This window comes from Calonectris borealis, chromosome 2, assembly GCF_964195595.1.
Source record: "Calonectris borealis chromosome 2, bCalBor7.hap1.2, whole genome shotgun sequence".
Lineage (NCBI taxonomy): Eukaryota > Metazoa > Chordata > Aves > Procellariiformes > Procellariidae > Calonectris > Calonectris borealis.
Window position 1 is genome coordinate 38,811,211 of NC_134313.1, and position 20,396 is coordinate 38,831,606.

A 20,396-nucleotide genomic window follows, 5' to 3' on the forward strand; every position below is an offset into this window, starting at 1 on the left:
TATTCCAGGTGTGGCCTGACAAGCACTGAGTAGAGTGGGATAATGACTTCTTCATCTCTGCTGGTGATGCCCTTGTTGATGCAACCCAGCATCCTGTTGGCTTTCTTTGCCTCAGTAGCACACTGTTCACTCATACTGAGCTTGTGGTCCACCAGGACACCCCAGGTCCCTTTCCACAGAGCTCCTCCCCTGCCAGGTAGATCCCAGCCTGTGCTGCACTCCTGGGTTATGTTTTCCCAGGTGCAAGACCTTACATTTGTCTTTGTTGAACTTCATAAGGTTTTGCTGAAAAATTTCAGAGGCTGGACCATCACAAACACAGGATAAAAAAACAGGAAGAAAATGCACAACTGAGCGGCTTATTTGCTGACATGATTACCTATTTTGTCTGCAAACACTTGTTTGAAATATGATCCATACTTCTGCAGAGTCAAAAACTGATGTTACTCAACTTCTGTACAATGTTTCCATGAACCATTAATAACTTTCTCCTCCCACAATGAATAAACAAAACTTAGCAAACAAATGGGACTCTAACCAGACATAACAATGAAACCTAGACTTTTTGTTAGGCCTACAACTGAAAGCAAACTAACTTGTCCTGATCCAGCTCTGTAACACTGACATCCTTGTTTTGCTCCAACAGGAAAAATAATACTCCTAGAAAACAATTACTACAGGACATACAAACGTACTTGTGGAGGTGCTGCAGTTGTGAGAAGTAAAATATCTTCACAGTCCAGAACCATGGAGATATTTTACCCAGCATATGCAATTCTTTGTTAAATATTCACATTTTTGCCTAGCATCAAAGGGGAATAAAAATAAAGCATATTATTACTTCTGCTGTTTCATGCAACCCTGATCCTTGTACCTCCATCTCACATATAGGCACCAGCCTTGCCCACGCTGTAGGGCTCAGTTTGTCAGCCTGGGCTAATTTGGCAAATATAAAAATGATGAAACAACAAAAGTTTGCCCATTTCATATGTTCTTTCTTCACTCTCCTCCCTGATTTTTTTTGGAAATGACAATAACCAAGAGATGACCTCAAAGTACTCTACATTATACAATCAAGTCATATTTTGTCCTCATGACTATGTACACTCATCATCATGACAGTAATTAATAAAGACAATTAATAAAGGAAAAAAGTGAAATAAGGCTGTAATAAAAGATAGCGTACATAATGAAGAAAGCAGCTTCCAACTTCATGCTGCGCATTAGGTTCTGGCTGTAAGCACTCCTCCACCAGGGACAGGAAGTTTTTGTGAACTGCAAGAATATCTTCAATATTTGAAAACAACATCTGGAAAAGAATAAAACATACATAAATAAAACATCAGATACAAAACAGAAGAAATATGCAATTAGTAGACTAACCTTAACTGTCTCTTCCGTGACATTTTTATCCACTTTGGCTGTAGCACATTGGATCATTCGGTGAAGGAAAGCCTGCGTGAAACAAGTCAAATAAGGAAAAAGTTACTTCAGGAAGACTTGAACAACTTTTGGCATTTTATGCTTATAATTTGTTTCCCAAATTTCTTATGCTTTGGATACAGAGTCACATCAAAATATTATTTGGAATCTAAAACAAGTATTTTATTTATAAAGCATTTAATAGTCTGGTTATCCTAACATGATATAAAACCCTATCTACATAGTGTTAAAAAGAGTTAAACAGTAAAATAGTTATGAAGCTGAGAAACTGAACATTCTCTGAAGTACCACTTCCACCCTGCACTCATATTACAATCAAGCAAGAGCAAAATGAGTAATTTTCAAAATCTTGCTCTAGCACTTTACAAATTGACTGCACGACAAAGCCAAAATAAGCCACTAATTTCTAAATTAAAACTAGTCAGGAGATACTACTATGAAATGTAACTTTTACCATAGAAACCACAAGTAAGGTTTCTGATGTATTAATAATCAAACCTATTGTAAAGTAAATTCACTTAAATAACAGTCAGCTGCACCTGGTTTTGCTTAATGAAAATGTTCACTCTTCCCTCCCCAAGACCTCATCCTTGGGGATCAAATGAGAAGTTATTAACACCACTAATAAAATACCCAAAGAATAAGTTTTCTTACATTTCACATTCAAGAATTGGAAACAATAAGAAGAGATGTACAAAAAGTCATTCCAACAGAAATAAATCACATTTCAGGTACAAAAGATGTAATTAATTCTTATTAATTCATTCCATTACAAAGACTGGGGTATGTTATGAAAATATCTACATACTGTAAACTAAAATCTTACATTGACAGTTCTTCACATAGACACACATATTCTTTAGTCATTAAAAACTGGCACCACAAGTGCACAAATGTCATGTCTTTCATAACCATTTAGCTCCAAGTCACTGTGCATTGTACACTGTACACAAACTCATCTAAATTCTGGCGTGGTGCAAATTCCATAAAAGATGCAATAAATAACCCCTGTGTGGAAGGATAGCAGTCACGGCATCCCTTTTTTTCTCTCTGCTGGGACTTAAACATTTTCATTCCCAAGCAGTGATCCTTTCTCTACTGAAGAGGACTATGTAATTGGCATTACACACTTTTATTATTGAAAAGACAAATCTAGTTATCCAGGACATAAACAGAATTAGGTTCGGACTATTGCCAGCACATTGGATGTTTCATATCACTTTCTACAGTAATGTAGATTTTCTACTTCTTTAAACCCCTCTTTTTCCTGACTATTTATGCTTTCATTCTTATGTTTTATTGATGGTAAAAAATGCCATTAATTCATTTGCAGCAGTTAACTATTGGTGGATGACAGACCTTTATATCCTTCCTTGCTATGAATATCCACAGGGGTTGTGGCAAATTTACTGTGCGCATCGCCTGTACAGTGCAGAACCAATCCCACATAGAGTGAGAAAGCCTGTTTAACTGTATGACTCTAAATTAATTTTTGGAAGTTTTCACTAAACCAGTCAACAGTATTAAATATACTTTAGAATGGAGAGGAAAAAAAAATTCACGAGAACTACCTCTGCACCTCATGTCTATTTTTACTGTCTGTAATCTCTCTCTGTTCACATTATTTCCCCATAGACCAAACATACTGCTCACCCACACTTATGTTATCCCACAAGATCTTCATTTCCTGTAACTGTGAAGGAAGGTGAGGGCGAAACAGAAAACGATCTGGGAGCTGGGGCATTATTCATTCTCGAGTGATTCAAGACACTAGTTGAGAGTCATGAGGTCAAGAAGAGCATACATCAGCTGCAATAAACAGAGTTGTCCAAGCAGCACTGTCCCAGACCCCACATCTGCAGAGGTTATCAGAAACTGAATCCAGGAAAATCCAAACTCTTGCAGAACCCAGACACTAATTAAGGTAGAGAGGCCTAGGATGACTTCAGCCCCTTCCAGCAACTTGGCGCAAACCCATATGTTATGTTGCTGTACTCATACTGCAGGGGTAGTATAGTCACAATGCCTGTTTTTCGTAAAGATTTGCCACCTGTTGTTCCCATCAATGCAGATTTGCTTCCTGAAAAAATCAGAACACTATGTCCCACAAATCTAGGGATGTGACCGTTTGAATCTTTCAGGGCACTTACATGAGAGCACTACAAAGCCACACATATCTCAAAGTGATCAGAAAAATCTCATGTTTTCTAGAAGAGCAGGGTAAGAGAATTCAGGGGAGTGCAGGTTGGGATGGAGGTGTCTACCTCCATCCACCTACCACCAAGACCCATCCTTGATGGTCTTCACCCGCTGTGGAGTGAGCAATGCAAAGCAATGATGAAACCCAGGTTTCCACGATGCCAAATGCCCCTGCCAACTCCCTACCTGAAACGCAGAGACACCGCTGACTCCATACACACAACACCTCTGCTCTGGGACTTTGCTAGGGAGAACAGACAGCTGTCATCAGGCAGGAGGATGGAGAAGTAATTGCTTTTGTTACAGCGTAAAATAACCTTAATCCAGCACTGTGACTATGGAAAGAGAGATATCTCTGAATTTGTATGAACACACAGTAGGTCTGAGGGAGAGATGACTATTCAAAAGACTCCAGAATTATTCAAACATCAACTGAGGACAACCAAGAACAGTTCTTCAAAAATTAGTAAACAAAGAAAAAGCAGGTCATTTGTAGACATAGCTTTAAGAAGGACCCCAACAAAGAAATAAAAGACCTTAAAAGGAAAATATATGAGCATGCTCAGAAACTACTCAGGAGTTGACAGCTGCTAAGCTAAGAGAAAAATGTTTATAGAAGTTTTTGAAGATAAACTAAATAAACTATTACTAACTATAGGAAAAACACACCTATAAAAAAATGAACGAAAAGTAAAATGGACATCTCAACTAATTTATGACTCACTGAAGAACCGGACACACAAAAAAAGTCAGAAACTCCTCTGAAATAGCACTGAGAGGTTTCTAAAAATTCTACCATAACTTCAAGTCTGCTGCTCAAAGTCCAGACTCATTACTGAGCACCACATTACATGGAGGAGCAAAGCATTACACACTGCAAGGACACAACTAAATAGCCCCTGCTCCTGGACTGAGCAAACAACTGTAGCAATCAATTGGCATACATGATTCCCATGCTCATCAAAAAAAAAAAAACCAAACCACCCCAAAGCAAAAAATCAGCTCAAACTTCACGTAATTTCATTTATCATGCACACATGTGAGTAAATCATAACTCATCTTTATTTTCTGGAGTATACTGCATGTCTTGCTGAGGTTACTTCAAAATTCATCTACATTAGTGTAGATGTTTCTTAGCACAACATCAAGCACAGACAGTAACGCGTATCTCAGTGCACACCAGGGTTCCAAACCTTTGTCACCTAGACAGTGATCCTCAACTTTCCTAAAGCTTTTCAAGTGGGTTCCAGAGTTTCCCTTAACTTACATTCAATTCCTAGTTTTCTCAAGGAACAGTAAAGCCATATGGTTTAAACATAACGTAATTTTCCATTTTCATCTTGTGCTACCAGTATTCTAGCTACATTGCTATACTACAGGGGTTCACCCTTGCAGCACTGCAAAAGGAGACCCGCTGCCCCTGGCACTCTCTGCCAGCCAGACTCTTGCTGATTTCTTGAATTCAGTGTTAAGAGACCTCCATGAGACATTCCAGAGGAGCAAGTTGGCTGGGTACCATAAAAAGCAGTCTAAATTTAAAAGATCAGATGAAGAGGAAACATAAAAGAGAGGATGTTTGTTATTTACATTAAAAAAAAAAAAAATCTTAATCCAGTTTCATTTGCCAACTTTTAGAACTGTCTACGGAAAACTCTGTCGTTCTAGGAATATCCTTCAGTCACTCAGATTGCTACAACCCTTGCCCCCGCAAAGTTCGAAATTTAAATTACAAACCTAAACTTCCTCAAGCATCTTTCCGGAAACTTTGTTAGCACAAAATGGCATCTAAATGATCAGTGTATAGCTGCTTTGGAGAAGAAATGCCCAAAAAAGCTGAGGAAATTCTAAACAAGAAGAGGCACATCTTTAGAAGTTTGATCTTTAGAAGTTTGACGAACTTGCAGAACAAAACATGGGGTACCAACTGAGCCTTTTGGAATAGGGGAGCAGCTGCACATAAAATATATAAGATAACTGTTTAGGGCTAAGGTTCCCTAACTCCACTGGGGACATAAAAACTCTATTTCTGGCTATGACTCAGAGTCTCTGTGCCACACTGGTAAGGAAGAGGGTAATTCACCTCTACCTTAGAGAAATGTGGCAAAGAATTACACAGAATATTTGGAGAAGATTCCATACTAATAATATCAATGAAGATAACTAAATCCTTTTTTCATGGTTGTGTATTTATTACTTCCAAAATATTTTTACATACTTTCTGTACTAGTCCGTGTTCTAACTCTTTTACCCTTTGCCTGACGCTGCTGTAATACACTATAGGAAACACCGGGACTGAAAATTCGAACAATAAAGACTGAAAATCCGAATTCAAAAAATTATAAAAGAATCTGTTCACTATGCCAAATAAACACTAATGTGTTTGCCTGTCTGTTGATCTGCTGCCATTTTGCGAGGCAGCGTGTTTCAGAGAGAATGCACACTGACTTCCTGTTATGGGGATTTTACTTCTGTCTTAGGAAAATAAGAGTAGCGTTGTTGGGTTGTTTGTGAGGGTTTTTTCCTCTATAGTTGCTCTGTGTGTTGTTGAAAAAAAAAAGAAAAACACCACCGCTACAGATAGCACAAGAAGCTGCCAACAGCACAAATGACTTCTCTGACATCTGGAATGAAATGAGGGAAGACAAAGAAGTCTGCCTGCAGAAGATTCCCAGGGCACAAAGAGTTTTTGCCTTCTTGACAGATAAGAAATTAAGTCCTGAAATTATGTCGGAGCACCTGGATCACAAAATATATGTAACTGTTCTTCTGAAAGCAATCATCCTACTTTTGTGAGCATAGAAAGAAAATAATCTTTTTTGTTTGAAAAAAGAATTAAAGAAGTTACTTATTTTTTCCCCTCAGACTTCTTTTAACATTATTTCTACCCTTAAATCTATACTGTCATAAACAAAAACAAAGTGGACTGCAAAAATATATATATTTTTAATAAGGTCATTTCCTGTATATTTTCACTTTAGGAAAACCAGTTCAACTGAAGCACCCAATCTATCATATTGAAGCCTGATGAATAAACCTAGCAAGGTGTTTTGTACATTAAAACTGAATAAAATTTTATTTTGCACACTGTCAAAAGACAAAATCCTAAAAGAAACCCACAACAAGCAAAATGTTCACATATTACATTTTTTATAAGTGTCTATGATAATAGGCTTATCTTCACAAATTTAGAAACACAAAGATGAAATACTTGTGGCTTTTATGTTTTCTCTTTACGTTCTTAGTGTATCTATAGGCATCTGGATGGTGGAAAATATTTTGCTCTTTTCACAATATTCAAAATGATCTTAGGGAGAACCCCGACACCTATACTTCGGAAAAAAACTCCTCGAGATTATAGGTGATTAGCCAAATGTATTTTCTTATCATGGCTAATTCAGCTCACAGACATCGAGATAGCATTTTGCACATCAGCCTGAGTTTTTGCACACTACAATTAATGCACGTCATATCGCAGGTCCTAGAAGAACACCATGCTAGTTTTGTTCAAGCGCTTTTGCTTGATTTTGCCAGGGAAAAAAAAAAATTCAATAGAGAAGACTCCAGCAGCAACAGCAGCTGTGGTAAGCACTGTGTGCTTATCCTCCTCTTCCCGTTAACCTGTGCCAGCAGCAGTGGCAGTAGCCGCTCAGGCTGGCTTCTGCTACTGAACAAAAGACTCTTCTTCTCTCTCCAGTAATTCACCAGCTGAGGCACCACCTGTTTCTCCCATCTTGCAGGACTGGATGAATCACAAGCAGCAGAGAGAGCATCAGCCAAGGTCAGATACATTCTTTCTCCCTACTGTACCTAGAACCACTTTCAAAGCTGGCTTCAGATCCTGCTGCCCATACAGATGGGGGATTAGATGGACCACATCTGCAATATTTTCCATTCTAGCACTAATTTCCTTTCCACAACTGACCAAACTATTCCCTTCTCCATTCATCTGACCTGAAGGGGCATAAGTCTGCCTGAAAGACTTATTTCCTTGAAGTAAACATGAACTCTCAGAAGTACACACACACAAAAAAGGTGATTGCATTGACAAAACATGGATCTTCATAACTTGCTCGTACATGATGAACATACTGCCAGATTTTGGGATAATTGCAACCCCTTGTCTGTCATGTATAATTTTTTATTTTCTGCTAAAGTTGTTCTCTATCGTATCAGAAAACGTTTTCCAACAGAAGAGCAAGAAAGCCTTTTCTCACGTTGTCCTGTATCTCAATCTCCTTTTCTGCATTTCCCTAGTCACTGACAATATTTTTCAACTTTTTACTGCACATCTTGTTCATGCCCACTGAGACTCCTAACGAAGTTTCCTCCTTTGACGAGGAAGTGCCCCCTAAACTGATCTCCCCCACCTCTAATCACCTCAGTTATGACTGTGCTTTCACTTTTGATCCCCTCCTTCCTTTCAGCCCCCTAGCAGATGAAAGCAAGAGATTTATAGTCGAAGTCCAGTTCCCCTCAGCCAGGCGGGAAGTCAGATGCCTCCACCCTCTTCCTTGTACTGAAGCCATTCTCAAAAAGATTTAGTACAACCTTTTCCTGGCCCAAATCAGAAGATATCTGTTCCCTTTTCTTCCCAGATGTCAAGAATCCTGTCACCCAGATCTAATATCTTCATTTGGGGAAACCAGTTTTCTGAGGACTAGCTATGCTCTTGCTGGTCAGTACAAGTTTGGTCAATGAAGAACAACGGAGTTACTCGCACAACTGCAGTTAAGATCATGCCTAAGGGAGTTGCCAAATCAGAGGCTGGATGCCAGGCTGGCTCACACGTGCTGCTGCAATCTGACGCCACGTGCAGAAAGCTGCTAGAAGATCATCCAAATTTTTTCTTGATTAAAATATAGCTTACCTAGAGCTTTAGAGAAAGGCCATATATTGGCGTAAGGGATGAATGCCCATCTGCAAGCTGAGCAGAAGGCAGAGTATGTCTAATATTTTTGGCAAATATTTTATGCAACATGGGTTGCTGGTAACCGAGCCTTTATCCCATTAAAAATGCAAACAGGTTAGATTTTGGTCTCAGCATCACCAACGGAGAGTTTTTGGAAGGGTAAGGGGAAAAGAGGGATTTGCCTGTCCCATATGAATTTCTGGGAGAACAGACGTCTGGGATTGCACCAGATAAACCAACCAAACAAGGGGCGTCCATACCAATAAAGAATAAAATTTCCAGAATAAAGTTTCCAGCGTGTTTGTGAAGAAGTACAAGATTAATCTTTATCATATTTTGAAGATTTCCTGATGAAGAAAAAGAGACACTGCATGGAAAAATGTTCACGTGTATGTGGAATTCCCTCTGGTAATACAACGTATGGTCCTGTTGGTGCACTTTACAAAGTGAATAATATACTGCTAGTCATACAACTGATCTCGTATCACTCTACTGGGAATGGAAAAGAAATGACGTCTACAGACATAGGTTACCTCTCATAAAAGTCAGCAGTTTCCCGAATTTACAGAACACTAGGTTCTGACTGGGAAATCTCAGTGAATTCAGCTGTGTTCACTACCAGCAAATCACAACAAAAAACTAGGAAATCTCAGAGCAATTGTAGATCTGGAAGTAACGGTATGTTCTTATTAAATTGCAATCATAATTAGAAAAGAATTCATACATTTGAAAGCTTTATACTTCATAGTATAGTTTCTGCTCCTTTTATGCAGACATGTCTACTTATTGTAATCAATAAAAACAATTTTTTCTTGAATTTGCATTTAATTTTTACTCCAAAACCAATGATTTTTCTAAACTTTTTTTTTTTTTAGTAGGAGAACACCGGTTTAAAAGAATTCAACATTTCCAAAATATTTTGGAGACAACTTTAAAATTCTACACATCAAATTATATTTCTTTTTAGCTTAAAGCATCTCATGAGCTTCAGAAAGTGTAAAATGATCAAGATGAGAAATACATTTGTCGCAAATTACCCCTTTGAAAGAATCTTTTATGTTTTCTGATTCAATTTGAGATATAATAGTTAGAAATCTTGAAAATATTACAAGAAAGTAATTTTCTGCTAATCTCCCTTCTTTATCTTTCCAAAATTCATTAACACGTATAAAAACAAGTTTGAGTCTTTTCTGACTCAAAAATATCCACCAGAATTAAGAGAGCCATAATCTTTATCGCCAATTATGAGAAACCTGAAATAACACATCACATCTTCACTTTCAGAATTAAAATTTAAAGCTTAATTCTGACTGCATCTGAATAAGGGAGGAAAGGTGACTCAGCACCAATGAAAATGCAATATTAAGTTCTTAATGATTAAGGCAGCTAATTAAATAAGCCAACTGTTTTACCTATAAACTGAGAAAACTTGACACTACAACAGGTGATCATAATGGAAGCCCCCTGAACGCTTTTTACATGCTCAGTTTTCAATACGTAACACATTTTTTTTCTAGTATTGGATTGCACAGTCCTTAATTGTGAGTTTATTTAATGTTTAATGTGGTTAGATGCTAATTAGGAATTAGAGTGTTTGAGAGTTCTACAATTTTTATTGCCAGAGTTGTATAAATAAAGTGTACTTCTCAAATACTTCTCAGTGCCAATTCTGGCTGCCATTTGTATTTGCACACTTATGCCAAGAAAAACATGAAGCAGGGAAGAGTATGAAACAGCAGTTTTCTATCCCAATTTCAGTTCTTCACAAAGCCTACAGGGAAGCTGTAGTGAGTATAGTACTTCTAAAAAGTGCCTTCCTGATCACAGAAAAAAGCAGAAACATCCCGTTTAAGTTCTTTTCCAATCAGTAGAAATCAGAACGGTTCCCTGTGTAAGGAAACCTCTCTCATGTCTGGGATACATATGTCTAATTCCTATCACTTGTCATTTAGATAGGTCCTGGGATGATCAAATGGTACAAAGTTAATAGGCTCATATGCAACGATGCCTCATTTCATGCAACAATCGTGTGCCACGTTTCCGACTTTTAGTAAGACAATAGTCTTATTTTGGAAAAACTCCCGGACAATGCTATGTACTCTGGCTTCTCCTAAAAATATACCAAACTGAGAATCTGCATAATCAAAAGACATCCAGGTCTATACTATGATGATGTTGCTATTTAAATGCATTGTGAAACAACTTCTATCTTCAAAGCAAAATTACTTATTTCACAGAGAACTAAGATGGTCTTGGCTTCTGAACTCATTTCAGCCACTAGTTTAGCAGCACAGACAGTATTGCAGAATTATTAAATAAATACAAACTGTAAGACACAGAAAGGCCTTGAAAACATAGCAAATAATCCCAGACCAAAAGCAAGGCTATACTATTGTCAACAAAAACGAGGGTATACAAAAAAAGCATCATGGAGAGCGAGCTCCCAAGAAATACAACAAAAATTAAAGTCAACCCACACTTACAGAGTTATCCCAAGCATGCTTAACTCTGCCCAGTAATGACAACATATACATATGATGATGTCACTATTTAAGAATACTAACATTTGCATTTCCAGATTCACGTGAAGTAATTTCACTAGAGCAGTTTTCATATGTTCAAGTATCCTGGCTGCACTCACGTGCTTTCATGTTCTGCAAATCATGGGAAAAAAAACCCTACCAATTTCACGTACGATATACCAGAGTTTATTCGAACTCCAAGAGAATACAAACCTGCAACCTTTCCACTGGTCTTAGATGTGTAGCATTAACCATAAATCAATTCAACTACAACTTCGAAGAAACGATGTACTAGAACAGCCAAAGCAACCAGAATGGTCATTAAAGTGGGCTTTAATGATAGCCCCCATGAACAATATGGCTGAAGCATCTCCATGAATTTGATCCTTAATTTGAAATCCAAGATGATATACCCCGCACTTTGGATTAGGAGAGCCATTCTGACAGCAGATTGTCTTAACAGCAGTTCTCCTTCTATGAAGACATATAGAGCAGTTAATTTTTGATGCAAATGTTCAAGGGCATATTTGAATTCAGGTAGATAAACCAAGCAGAAGTCCTATATGCCTGCCCAGGTAAAATTACATGCAGTTTAAAATTTCTTCTTTCCTCCCTCCTCCTCTCCTGAGACTGTGAAGTTCTCAAGATTTCATTAGAAAACTGGATCTTCTTCACAAGAGAATTCAAACACAGAGAGGAGGATCTCTTTGTAAATAGGTCAGAAAGCAGTTTCAGCTGTAATGCATTTCTCTACCCAGCAACAAATTTAGTGACAGACTACTTTTGAAGATAGCATTAGTGATAGCAGTGGGTATTTAAGAAAACATAGAAACACACATGCTTCCTTATACGTAAAGGAACAATTTACAGAGAGAATTATACCTATTCTTGCTGTACCATTACGTAATACAAAATGTCATCATCAGACAAATACAGTCTTATTGCACTTGTATAAAGCAACTTTAAATCTTTAATATTTGTTTAAACTAAAAGCTCCTACTATCACTTCTAGTTTGCACACTTTAAAATTTTAAATAAATTGTAACACAGTAATATGAATGCCCTCCCGCCATTCCAAACCAGGAAATAGCCAGTCTACAAAACCCAAGCTGCATTAACTGCTGCCAAGAGCAGCTTATGTGGCACCTGCACCTTATACGATATTTGTCAGATGTTGGAAATTAAACCAAATTAAAGGATTTCTCAATAGTAATGGAATCTTCTTGTCAACTAGTCAATGAACTCTTCCCAGGGCAGCACACAACACTGAAGTCACTCATATCTGGTAAGCAAGGCTGACCAAAGCAATTCTTTCCAGTAAGGCTGACCAAAGCCATGGTAATTACTTAAGGCATGAGGGTCTGAAAAAAAAATTGTTTCAAAGGAGAAACACACAACTTTATTACAGGAAGCTGACAAACTTTGCATCTCTTCTTGGAATATTTTGCCTAAATTTTAACTACGTCTTCTTGGGAAATGATCAAGACTGGATAGGTTGAACAAACTAAACCACTAGCCTACTCTGAGAAACACAAACTGGCTGCAGCAGTAAACTGAGGTTTACAATTTCTGCATACTGGCAGAGACCCAGCTCTCAGATTTGCCGGGCCAGACCCCCAGCACTTCTGATTCAGGATCCCACAGGAATCAGTGACATTCAATGCAAGAACAGGACCCCATTCAATTGGATCTTACTGCAGTGTTAAAAGATGAAAAAAACAGGATTGATTCTATATCGGTGATATTCTGATGACAAGAAATGGGCTTAAAATTCTCCTTGAAAAACTAAAAGTATTTTAATTAAAATACATTTATTTTTTAAAAAGTATTTAGTAAACACTGCAGTGGCACATGTATACTTATAGGATTTGTGACTTTAAACTCCCATTTCTGAACAAATATTTTAAAGTGTTGAGAAAAAAAAAATTTCTTATATCATCCATGGAAAAAAGTATGATTAAAACTATGCAAGTCTTGCAACCTGGCTTGAAAAACTAATTTTTTACTTCGAACCAGAACTTAAATATAAAGAATAAAATCAGTAAATGAGGAACTACCGGCTTCTGAAGATTAGATGCCAATGTTAGTTGTCTTAACTCCATTCCAACAAGAATACAACCATACCAAAATTTAAATTATTTTATTTCACACACAGCTTCATACAAACAAAAGATTGTTACATGCCCCTATTGCCTGCCATGAATTGGTCTCGTGAATTTTCATCTGCCTATATGGTTTTGAGCCAATTTCCATGGAAATGGAATCATTAATAATATTTTTTCTGGCTTATATTTGATTCATGAGATGCTTCAACTATGCAAATGCAAAGAATAATTCATCTTTTATTTCTTCATTGGTTTGATAACTATCAGAGTATATGATAAAAAAATTTTAGCTCTCTGATTTTTTTTCTTTATGCTACCATTGAAACATCTGCTGAACATTAATTATATCACAGGATATTTACATGCTAATCTCAGTTTACATCCATCAAAGAGGTTTCATTTCTTGAAGGATACAATGATCACCAAGGACATGATTTTAGAAAAATAAATGGAGCATATTCACATCCAGAATAGAGCTGCAGGAATAAAGCCATGCCATTTGAATTTATCCACATTAGCTGAATTGTCTTACTGTCAAATAAATTTGTAATTTCAAGAAATATGGACCTGGATTCTGTGTGCATGCTGGGGAGAAATAACCACACACTCACAGGCTTTCCTTCTCTCACTGGTCCTTCCTTTTCTCCTTCCCCTATCCAAGCACAAACTTATTTTGTAGGTCTTATGTAGGTCTGTAGCCCGTCTTTGGCTTTGATGAGTTCCCAGCATAATTGCACAATTTCACTGAACCGTCTGTGAAGCACGTGTTCTTCATGAACACAAAGATTGCATGGCTGTTCTTGTTCCTTTCATTAATTTCCATAAGGGAACAAAAGACAAAACCTGGTTACAGTACAACTGTAACCTGGTTACCGTTACAACAGTTGCCTTAATAAAATTTTTTGTTTGAATGCTGGGACATTAAGATGAGAGAGCTTATTACTACCTTTTCTGAAATGAGACGCTCATTTTGCTAGGTTCTAATCAAAAGCTTTAAACCATCCTCCACTTGAAGCAGGGAGGATTTGAGGATTTTTTTAAATATTAAAACTGTAAAAAATAGTACAAGAAAAACTGCCGCTCCCAATCAGTCCGCAGGAACAGCTTGTAAGAGTGTTACTTAAGTTAAAAAAGAAAAATATTCAGCTGTCACAACAGCACGTGAATACACCCTCATCACCAAACTACCTGCACCATAACTGCAGACAAGTACCAGCAGAGCACTTGTTGGTGGCAACTGCCATCTGCTAATACTCAACCGGAGTTTGACAGCGCTCGTACCAGGACATACTGCTGATTACCAAGACACCCACATTGATTACACAAGCAAACTGATGTCTCACAGAGTCTTTCCACATAAGGTTACATAAGGATATGGAACTTTTTTTTTTTTTTTTTCATTCATGAATTTGCTGTGAGGAACGTACTTTCAGTTCCTGTTCTCCAAAGAAAAAAAGTCTAAACCATTCAAAACCCCAGATACCAGACTTCTAAGAACAACACAAAGGAACAATGGTGCTAGTGGGACCAGGAAATCAAGAAACCATAAATAAATATTAAGTATTGTTTTCCAGCATCTTCAATAGTTTTGGATCCTGCAGTCCTTCCTCTGGATGAGGAAATGACACCTCTGCAAGTTTTCCTGATGTCCATAATAGACCACTGTAGTTTGCCATACCTGGGCAAACTGAAGGCATTGAACTTGCAGCTCGTGAGCCATGCACAGGCCCATCTGCTGGGCAAAAAAAGCCACTGTGACTACAGATTTGTTTTTTGACTACAACGTGCGGCTCCTCCACTACAAAGTCCGATTTAACCCTTTTAAGGAACAGGGTACGGCTGTCTCAGAGATGACCAAGCCATCTGAGCTATGGCACTGCATGAATGTACTGATAGAGATGATAGCTTGAAAAGACAGGCAAATTACCTTCAGGACAAATACCATGGCTAGGGAACAGCTTTAGGAGGACAGCTGACACCAAGATCAAGTCTGACAGTCTTCAGGTCTATACATGATCCTGGTAGAAACCTCTTCATGTTCCTTCTTCCCTTAGATCCTGCCCGTAGGAAGGACCAGTGGCAGGGAGGCAAGTGAGGCAGCAAGGCCAAGGGAACATGTTCTCTTCATCCCAGATGTGCAGTATTCACAATTATACCAAAAATGAAGGGAAAAAGAAGCAAAACTTGCAGGAAGACAGGTTCGCTTTAAATTAGGAAGCACAAGTCCAGAAGAAGAATTAAGACTTCACACACACAAATGAAGCAGACACTACACTAACAAGCTGAAATCCTGTCAGAAGGAAGCAAAAAGAAAAGTAGATTGCTTGGTCTTTCAGGCTTAATCTTACTTTAAAAAGTTACTAATTGCTAAACTTTTTTTTTTCCCAGTGGCATGTGAAAGAAACTGGGATAAGTACAAAGGAAAAGCTGCCAAATCCACAGACTTAGAAACTTTCCACAAGCATTTTTTTTAGAAGAGACGGAGTTTCATTTCAAAATATTTTTCTAGCCTCTTCTACTGTGAAGACTGCAGTGCAATGATTTACAGAATGGATGCTATCTCTATAGACAAACAAAACCATCATTCCCAAGAGATTTGACCTTCACCTTCCATCCCAAAATAGTATGGCCAATTACATAGCAGCAGCAGCCCACATCCTTAAAGTATGTTTGACTGAATTATGGAACTAAGTGCTAGTCTTGACTTCTGAAGTTTGCAAGGGACTTAAACTAATTAGAAGAATAAAATATACAACTAAAACAAACAGTTATGTTTGTTAGAAAATAAATTTCAGCAACTAAGTGGTGATGCAGTATTGCGTACTGTTGAATTTGTTCTAGTTAAAAAGAGGAGCTAAAAAAAATGCACAAACCCACTTATCATTGTTACATCAACTTGAGCAGTAAACTACAAGCTTGCAGGAAGTTTATCATCCTGTTTGCTGACTATAATTTGGCTTGTTGTGTTTTGATACGATGTTCCTGTTCCTTCAACTCACGTCCTCCAAACAGGGCAGGGACTGGAGTCTACTGCCTGTACTCCAACCGCTTACCCAACCCATAGACTTTCTCATCCCAAGAATGCTGTGAAGAGTGTTGTAGGGCAGAAACAACTTCACATCTTCCCTCAAATGTGAGGGAAAGAGCAGACCCGTGGCTCATTTGGCTAGAGACGGGTAACAAAAACGCACCTATGTGAAAAGCATCCTAAATATACTGGACATTTACTGACCAAACACAGGGCAAATATTTAGGTAACAGGATGTTAATCTGATCCACTGTCATTTAAACAGAAAACCACTGCAGGTCCAATAAATAAATAAAAATTAAAGTTTACAATTAGGCCTCTCTTTTTTGGATGTTATGTTACATTTTAATCCTATTCTTAACATTATTTTTATTGAATTTCCTTTCCATTAATACACTACTTCACCAGAACTACCATCAACAAAAGTGCAGAAGAAAATCACAAATCCACAATACAGATTCAGCCCTAATATTGCCACTATCATTTCTGCCACAAGAGCAAGGATAGCTCTATGATGACCAACATGGGATACTGCTCATTACATAATTGATATTTTCCTATCATTTAAATGGTTTTCTGCAAATTCTGTTCTACGTCCGGGATAACGGGATTAACTCTACCACACAAGAGCTAAGGAAAAATTTAAATCCTTATCAGTGATTCTGTAAGTCCTCTCTCGATGACCGACTCAAAAGCAGCAACTTTTGGAATACAATAGTCATCAGAGAAAACTGAGCTCCCTTATTAATAAGATAAATCAGCTGAACAACATCAGTTCAAAAATTAGCATGAGAGAAAAACTAATTTGGTATTAGGGAACATTTCCTTCTCTCCTTTGTAGTCTTTGCCATTATCTACGAAGCACAATAAGCGCTTATCACATTTTACTCTCTGCATAAAAAAACTCAGCATCCAGGACTAAGAACACTGAACAGAAATAAAATTTCAAGAAAGTCTGATAAAATGGCAAATATTGCACGCTTTCCTTCCGAACCCTGAGTGGACAGGCATCCTGGTCATACATAATAGAGAAATACAACATCCATTGTAACAGAAAACCCTTCTAGACTTGCCTCCATTTAGTGTTAAGGACAACCTGGCAAGGCTTTAGTGCACAGAGCTGTCATACGTGAGGGTGGAAATTTCCAGATCCAAAGAGCTATAGGGAGCTCTCAGGATCCCTTCTGGAAGCACCAGAAGGCTTGTCTCATTTTCCAAAGGGATGGGTGACATCCAGATATTGTTTTCAACTATCCCTTTAGACAGCAAGGACGCTGCTTTTTCATTGTCATCCAAAGAAATGGACCAAAGGAAAAGAGCACAATTTCCTGCCTATTTTGAAAAATCGGAGTTCACCTAAGGAACAAAGGAGGGTGGAGGCCCCAACACTACCAAGTCCTTCTGGACCAGAGTAAGTGCTCGGAAATAGGCCACACTTATAGCACACTGATTTAGAGCAATCAGATCATGCTCAAATAAGCAAGCCTGACAAACAAAAAAAAAAAAAAAAAAGAAAGAAGTCTCCGTGTGCAGAAAAGGTGGGCCAAAGTGAAGCCAAATCTCCAGTGAAGATAGAGCTGCTCCTGGCTGAGCTACTCCAAGCAGCTCAATACATCAGCACACTTTGCAAGGCAAATGCACAGAGGATTTAATAGCCAATGTCATTTTCCTGCCCATGTGATGTTATCTAGCATTGGACTGCGCATTTTCAGACAGAAAGGGGCCTTGGCCAAGGGCCTTTTTTCGGAGGCTAAGGCAGGAAAAGGATCAGATTAGCAGCTAGATCAGACTGAGAAGTCAACCAAAAGTACATACCCTGTCTGTCAAACAGCTGGTATGTAAACAGGTAACAGTGATTAGCATTGCTTTACACAAATATCTACCGACGAGACTAATTATGTTCAAGAAAGCAGGACTAAGTCATTCTGTAAATACCCCACAATACTGTGTATTTTTATTTTCTCTTCCAAAACCGGACATTGATTTGAAAAGATTTCATAACGTGCTCCCATTCAGCAGATGGGTAAGAATATTATAATTGCACAGCCAGCTTCTCCCACAATGCCCATTTTTGTCAAATTTCTTCTGCACATGAAAAATTCCAGAAGCAAAGTTCTGGATTACAGCACACTGTGAAAACAGCAGGGTTTCTGAATGCACCTTGCACAAGTCTCTGTGCAATGCTGTCAGTCTGGCATCCGCCCCAATAGCTACTCGACATTCTTCATTTGAGCAGTACGCAAGGTCTGGAAATTTCCCAAACTAAAGAAAACAAGCAAAATTGTCAATATTCATGGGCCTCTCGCTCCTACATAATCAGATTCTTACACGGTCCTCCCAGACTACTGTATCAGGGAGTCCTCTGAGAAAACACAACAAAACAAAACAAATCTCTCTTCTCCCTGAAGTGTTCAGCATTTATTGGAACTGAATGCACGTTTCCACTCACCACAAGGGAGAAAAAAGGACCTGCTTATTTATTGTATTTGCCCTGTTTTGTTCATGTCCTAGATAACGGAGGAACCGAGGCGAAGATCTGCTCTTGCTTCTGGAAAGAGCAAAGTCTCACATGTCACACAGGACATTAGGATCTTAATATAAAAGCCTCCATTCCCTAGTCTGAAATACCAGATTTGTTACACAGCGGAGTAACTTCTCGCTGGCTAAGCCACCGTACGTGGAGGTCAGACTGCCGCATTATACAGATTTACAATTACGCTGTCTCACACAAGGAGGTCCTACAAGTGAAACCAGTCAGGATATGATTAAAATTATGCATAATTGGGAAGATATTCTGTTCTGGGTTATTGGTTTTTGGTTTTGTGGTACTGTTGATGTAAATAGCAGGTGTGTTCCCTTGTTTGGCCCTCCTAATGAATGACATATTCTACCTGTATGGTCCAGTCCTGCCTCTGTAGTTCTCATGCCTGAGATGAGCCTCCGGGGAAAATAACTGAATTCAGCCATGTATTATGGCTGTTATGTATGTTACCCATTTAAAGTATGCTATCTTGATGTTAAACTTGGCTATTCTAAGCAAAAAATAAAAGTCAAATGTCAGTCCTGGATTTTTTCAGGATATTTTCACTTGTAGAACTCCCTCACGCGTGGACAGAACAGTAATGTTTTTTAGAATTTTAATTAAATGGCTACAGTAATTTTATAACATGTTTTAAAGTCTTCTTACATGATTCCAAGTATCTGGCTGGGTTTATACTGGGTTAGAACTTCAGGATCAAGCTATTTGGCTAATTGGATATACTGTCATTCATTTTCCGAAAGGACAGACACTCTTACTGAAACTTATTTTTCAAACATGAACTATCACTCAAAGCCTATGCAAGGCAAAATTGAGCATCGACCTTTTACTCTATTTTTTTGGTTATCTATAGGACTGTATGCTGAATATACCAGATTCAAGTCTCAAAAGCTCATAAAAGTGCTGGTTAGATTAGATATTGGCTGGATGGTCGCACTTAAAGAGTTGCGGTCAACAGCTCGATGTCCGAGTGGAGACCAGTGATGAGTGGCATTCCTCAGGGGTCAGTATTGGGACCGGCACTGTTTAATATCTTCATCAGTGACATGGACAGTGGGATTGAGCGCACGCTCAGCAAGTTTGCCGACAACACCAAGCTGTGGTCAACACGCCGAAGGGAAGGGATGCCATCCAGAGGGACCTTGACAGGCTTGAGAAGTGGGCCCCTGCGAACCTCATGATGTTCAACAAGGCCAAATGCAAGGTCCTGCACATGGGTCAGGGCAATCCCAAGCACAAAGACAGGCTGGGCAGAGAATGGATTGAGTGCAGCCCCGAGGAGAAGGACTTGGCGGTGTTCGTTGATGAGAAGCTCAACATGACCCAGCAATGTGTGCTTGCAGCCTGGAAAGCCAACCGTATCCTGGGCTGCATCAAAAGAAGCATGACCAGCAGGTCAAGGGAGGCGATTCTCCCCCTCTATTCTGCTCTCGTGAGACCCCATTTGGAGTACTGCATTCAGCTCTGGGGCCCTCAAAATAAGAAGGATGTGGACCTATTGCAGCGAGTCCAGAGGAGGACCACAAAGATGATCAGAGGGCTGGAGCACCTCTCCTATAAAGACAGGCTGAGAGAGTTGGGGTTGTTCAGCCTGGAGAAGAGAAGGCTCCAGGGAGACCACATAGCAGCCTTCCAGTACCTGAAGGGGGCC

General features: G+C 38.7%; 1 protein-coding gene across 1 annotated transcript in view; it reads right to left on the reverse strand.

The window, feature by feature from the left end:
• The window catches only part of PREX2 (phosphatidylinositol-3,4,5-trisphosphate dependent Rac exchange factor 2), a 194,134-nt gene that overhangs the window by 141,248 nt on the left and 32,490 nt on the right, over positions 1 to 20,396 (reverse strand). Inside the window, exons 2-3 of the mRNA XM_075141682.1 lie at positions 1,384 to 1,455; positions 1,187 to 1,309 (exon numbers count right to left, since the gene is read on the reverse strand). Of these exons, the coding sequence (XP_074997783.1) occupies positions 1,187 to 1,309; positions 1,384 to 1,455 (195 nt within the window). The remainder of the gene's footprint in view (positions 1 to 1,186; positions 1,310 to 1,383; positions 1,456 to 20,396) is intronic.